At 38.8% G+C, this 6,000-nt stretch overlaps 1 protein-coding gene across 5 annotated transcripts in view; it reads right to left on the bottom strand.

Moving 5' to 3' along the window:
* Positions 1–527: 527 nt before the first annotated feature.
* The window catches only part of ACSL3 (acyl-CoA synthetase long chain family member 3), a 64,070-nt gene continuing 58,597 nt past the window's right edge, over positions 528–6,000 (bottom strand). For 4 of the 5 annotated variants that reach the window (XM_040074063.2, XM_040074062.2, XM_040074060.2 and 1 more), the window contains one exon: positions 528–4,626. In XM_040074063.2, coding sequence (XP_039929997.1) covers positions 4,463–4,626 — 164 coding nt within the window. In that variant the 3' untranslated portion in view covers positions 528–4,462. The remainder of the gene's footprint in view (positions 4,627–6,000) is intronic. The other variant, XR_005702337.2, reaches the window with a different exon arrangement.

Raw genomic sequence — 6,000 nt, 5'->3', positions numbered from 1 at the left:
GTTTGACATTTTGTCAGCACTACAACCCTGGGCATTTGGGGAACCTATAAACAGAGACACAAAAAAGGGGGAAAGAGGCTTCTGTTGAGATGCCTGCAGGCTGGACTGTTACCAGCAATGGTCTGTGAGCTTGTCATCAAAACCTGAAATTTAAGTGCTTAAGATCTCTTAAGACATTCAATTGCAAGCATCTCATACCTGACCCTTCAACACACAAACTTAAGGAAAATTACATACTAAATACGAGTCCTGGCACAATTAGATAGGAAAAAAAAAATGTCACAAGCCTACAGCTTTACATCAGGTATTACCCACAGCCAAGGCTTTTAAAACCAGGTAAATAGCAGATCATGTGCAAATAAAAATTGACCAAACACAATTAATTTTCCTGCAGTGAAAATCCAGGCTAAACTGGTAATTCCTGCTCAGTCCAAAATGGTCACACACATTTGAAACATTTGACAATAATGAACACATTTCTGTATTATCAACTCTGTACCACTGAAAAAAAACCTGGATGTACAGGGCCCAATTTGTGAAATGAATTTTATTTTTGAAACATGATGTCCAATTACAAATAAATAATTCATACAATATAACTCAAATAGGATATACAATGTTCAGGCAGTTCATAGTAACAACCAAGATCACATTAAAAATGAGTTTATATTAAATAACCCATTACAACAATATACAATTGGTCATTCAATTAGTTTCAGCCTGGTCCAAGGTGTAGGCAAGTTGAAAATTGTTCCTCTTACCAGTAAAGAGAGAGAAGTACATAATTTCATATCCAGTCCAAAGTAGTTAATACACCACAGTAACAAAAATTAAAAATGCTGCATTGCATCACCTAAATGTAGTTTTAGTAAAGAATAAAAAGCTTGTCAATTTGAGCGGGACAAAGGTTATTGCAAAGGAGTTCTATGTCCTATAGCAATTTCTGCGTGAATGTATGAGCTTTACAAGGTGTTCCCAATGTATGGTTTCGATTCCATACCCATAAAGCAGTGGGATGTAGGTACCTGTTATGTTCTTAGCTCCAGTCACACGTTGCTTTTCACTTCCATTTCAGCAGAGTATTTCCCTGCTCAGCCACAGCTCCCCTTTGAGGTGTGCTCCTGCCTCTGAGACCTGCAGCAGCAAACTCACACTGTCTTTTGACACGCAACTTTTGAATTTCTCATCTACTCCAGAAATGCTACGCTCTGTAAAGAACACTTACACCTGGACTGAATGATAGCCCAAAGTCCTGAAATTTTTTTAAAAAATTGTGAAACTCAAAGGATATTCACAGCATCCCTGGAATTTATTGGTCAATAATTTTAATAATGAAATATGTAGATTTACACAAGAGAGTAAGTGGTTACAATTTTCAATGATTCAGAGACCGGGTAAGTTTTTATTTACAAAAGTTTTGTTCAAAATCCCCCCCGCTTTTGAGGGCCTTTCAGGCGAGGTATATGCTCCTTGCTGCTAGTTTGAACTCAGATTGTTTAAAGTTACAGCTCTTTCCATTACAAAATCCCCCATGTGACAGAGACCACTCCTCCCAAACACTTCTCAGCTCCTGCACAGCTGCCCTCGGCACAGTGCAGTGCACTCCAGCAGGTACTTCTGCTCTTGTTACACAGGGCATGGGCAGACACACCAAAAAAACAAACATTAAAAAAAAAAAAATAAAAAAGGAGGGGAATTCCCAGCTGGCAAGCAGTGCATCTCTGCAGGGTTGGAACAAATCCCCCCCAAGTTGTCCTTGTGCTCAGCAATGCAGGAGCACGGGGTGGCAGCCAGGACCTGGCAGCCCAGGGGAGCAGGAGGAGGGGAGGGATGGAGCCCCACAGGTGAAGTGCAGCCTGGCTGAACATCCCATTACAGCCAGCATCACCTCCCAGCACACACAGCCTCGGTGGGCCACGGAAGTACTCACAATCCAGCACACTGGAGTCTGTATTCTGCTATAAATCAAAAGAAAAAACCCCATACTCATCACAAAGACTTTTAAAGGTCTATCTCCAGCGCTTAGACTAAACTTCATGAACTGCTTTATTTTCACATTCTGCAGAAGAAATAAATGTCCACAATGAATCTGGTGCTTAATGAAAGAGGAACTATATGTGTCACATCCATTTTAAACATAAAAACCCTGAACTTTAAAATCAAATGCAGTTAGACTGCAACCCCATCTTGTGACTGGATTAGACCAAAGAAAACAAAACCACTATTTCCAAATTACTTTAAAAGTTTAATTTACTCAATTTTTCAAAAGGGGATTTAAACCCTTAGCAAAACAAAATATTAACTTCAGATTTGTTTGATCAAAAGCAGATTTATTTTCTTAAATCTGCTGCACAATGGACCGAGTGACATACATAGTACTTCAGGAATTTATTAATTTTCACTAAAAATCACAAAAATATTTGAACCTTGTACAGTCTGTGCTGAGTTCTATTTAAGAACCTGTTGATGGAGTACAGATACAAATTTAAGTGTTTGTAATATCTAATAATGTGACGCTTCCCTACAGCCTTGGCAATTTTTCCACATTCAGATTCTTCAGTCATTTTTCAACATTTGTCTTATCTCTATTTGCCACAAGGTTTTCATTTATGATCTGGATATCTAAAGGCAGTAATCTCAAAAATATGGTTCTGATTTCTTTTTGTCATTTCTATTTCTATTTGATTACTTACACTAAAATTTACCAAATGTTAAACAGTTTTTCATGGACAGCAGCAGGGGAAATCCATAATCAGCACAAACCACCTCATCATTTCATCAGGGAACCTCTTGATAAACTTCAACTCCTATGAATCTTTCTGTAATCAGTGGAGAGCATTAATTAAAAAAAAATATTTCAGAGGTTTATAAAATGAGAATTTGCACGTCAAATACCTCCCCCAAGACCTCATGTCACGAAGACAAACAGCAGGAACTCCCTTCTCCCAAACTAAACTTCTGGCCTTCAGCACTGCAATGTGCTACCACAGCAGGGCACTAGGTGAGCATCAGGACCTTGAGTTTTAGTACTACAAGTCAATGATACACACGAGAGCAATCCCTAAATTAAAGCCATTTCAGTACTTGCTTCATCACAAAGTTGACTGATGCATGCCTTTTCACATTCTCACATAACCCTTAATACTCTTTCCAGAAATATTTTGAAAATAAAATTCACACCTGAAACACATCTGATCACTCTCACTGAAGATGAAAAGAGCCTCCATATTTTTTCAAACAATATCCATGAATCTCTACTGAAACAGAAATTGAGACTCCTTCCAAAAGTAAGAATTAGGCGTAACAAACCAAGCAACATAATTAACTCTGGCTGACAAATGCTCCAAATATCTGTTTTTAAAGCAGAAAGTACTACACAAAAGAACAGAGAGTCAAAGGGAGATTTTTAATGGCACAAAGGGCAGCTAGGCACTGTGTGAGCTGAGAACATAACTGTCATTATGACTTTAAAAATCCCCCCCAGGAAGAATTGGGTAGCAGCTAGGGCAGAGCAGGGGTCTTGCCAAACCTTCATAAACAACGAAAGAGCAAACCCACTGTAATGTCCAAACCTAATGGGAAAAGACAAAGGTTGCTACAGTCCCTCTGCTAGAAGGACAGTCAAGCTTGTAAAGTGTTAGGTGACATTAATGATGAGAATTCATATTAGCACTACACAATTCAGCTCCAGACTAAATGGTCATGAGCTATTTAAAAAAGGAGTTTCTGTATCTGAGAGATTACTCTTAGGTTTAACTTCTGCTGTGTTAATAACATCTTCTGTATTAAAGGAGCTTTAACTAACACCTGCAAGAGTACCTGCCTTGAGGCAGAGCTGTGCCATGACCATCCTTCTATCTTCAGATAAAAATAAAAGTAACCATTAGGCACATATTGAAGGTGTATTACACAAGCTGGAACGCCAAACATTTTCTCCCTCAGATTTACACAGAAAAATAGCACAGCAGCAAATAACCTGGTCCTCTGTTCAACAATTACCTTGTAACAAGCATTTTCAATGTACATAATGTCACAACATCAATACCTTCTTATCTTTAAATAATTAGGTAAAAAAAGGCCCCCAGTATAACCATTTCTTATATAGCCAAGTTCTCTCTATATACATCCAAATTTTAAAGATACAAATAAAACATTATACAGGATTTATAAATGTTTAAAAACTTGAGGCTTCAGAACCATGGTTTCCCAAAAAGACCGGGAAAATCCACAGCTGACAAGGTAGCAGAGAAAACTGGAAAAAAGGAGACAGACACGAGTTTGCTGCCGTAACATTTTACTAAACTTGTCAGTCATCATGGTGATGTCATTAGAAAGAACAGTTTAAGCTGGAAATGAGGAACGGTGGTTTTGGGTGTTGATCTCAAGTGTTGAGTTGAGACAGGCAATTCAAGTATTTCCTATTTGATCCAAGCTCATGGTAGCAGAGTGGTGCAGAGGAGGATTATTTTACATTTTTTCCGTACATTCGATCAATGTCCGTTTGATAGAACGCTGTGAGCTCTTTGCGTTTCAGTTTGAACGCGTCCGTCACCAGACCAGTCTCTGGGGTCCAAGGATCAGGGCTCAAACGGATCTTTACTGGGATTTCAAACTTCTCCAGATTTGCTGTGAACAGAAACATTTTTAATACAGAACCTAAATGCAACCATTTTCCTAAAGCTAAGCACAAAAGGAGAAATCATATTCTCACACAGAAGAGCACCATGACCCAAATGAAGAAGTGCTCCTCCAACCCCCCAGAGTTGTGTGACAACTTGTGGGGGTCACAGGTGGATCTGCTAGTACCTGTTGTCCAGTTTCCACAGAAATAAAGCCCAGCTATTCAGGTATCTGTGTAGCTCCCTAACCTCAAAAAAGTCTCAGTGCATGGAAATGATATCCTGAAAACAGACTCTGCTCTACCAGCACCATGGTACTCATCATCTGGAGAGAAAAATCTTAAAATCCAGACTACTTAGGTTAGAAAAAATGGGGAAGTTTGTTTTTTTCCTGATAGTTCTAAACTGACCAAGGGAATTAAGTTCATATTCTCTGTACTGGAAAGAGCAGCGCTCCCCATGTTACACCTTCAGCATGTAGCACTATCATTTGCTACAATTTCTGCTGTGGTTTCAGATATGAGGAAAGAAAAACAGATAACTAAGAAAAGTAGCCAACAGAGAGCAATAATAATAAAATCTTCTTTTCAAGTTGAATTTCAAAAATATACAAAAATGTATGCCTAGCATGTACAACCTGACACTTTTAGGTCTTCTTGCCCCTTTTTCTCCCTTTGGCATTAGATTACTGGGTTTGGGTTTTCAGGGGTTTTTTTTGCAATTTATCACTAAAACCCACAGTATTTAAAAGTAAATAAAGCCTGTGCTACCAAAGTGAAAACCAAAACCAAATATAAAATAACACAAAAAATCATTGAATCAAATACTATTTTTCATCAAATTTTAAAAAGTGTTTAATTCTCTTTAGAATGGTGTTGAACAAAAAATGAAAGCAGCTTTGTACATGCTCTCCATTACAGCATCTTCTGAGAAAGCCTTTGCCCCTGTGCTCCATACAGTGAAGAAAGGAGGAGGACAAAGGGAAAGGAGGGACAGAAGGACACTGTGATTCTGAGCAACTGTGAAACAGCAGCAAACATCCATCGCAGGAAAGTGCCAAGAGATGAGTATGGAAAATCTTACACCCCTGATGATCATTTAAAAAGAAACATTCTGTGGCCATAACTGACAGCGTTATGAAAAAAGCTCAGTGCTCAGAAATGGCCAAAAGCAAAAATAAGGCAGAAATTATTACACAGAACAAACAAAATATCCGTGTGCCACTGCTTCATTCTGCACCAGAGCAGCCTGACAGACTATGGCCAATTAGCATGAAAAAGATACTGAGGGGGAAGAATAATCCACACTGACAGAATCACAACCACCACTGGGACTGCTCACTGGCCCTCCCAGACCTGAGCTCAGCAGAGACAACCTGAAC

The sequence above is a fragment of the Hirundo rustica genome, chromosome 10, assembly GCF_015227805.2.
Source record: "Hirundo rustica isolate bHirRus1 chromosome 10, bHirRus1.pri.v3, whole genome shotgun sequence".
NCBI classification, from domain to species: Eukaryota; Metazoa; Chordata; class Aves; order Passeriformes; family Hirundinidae; genus Hirundo; species Hirundo rustica.
Note: the sequence above shows the minus strand (reverse complement) of the source record. Positions and strands in the feature narration are given on the sequence as shown.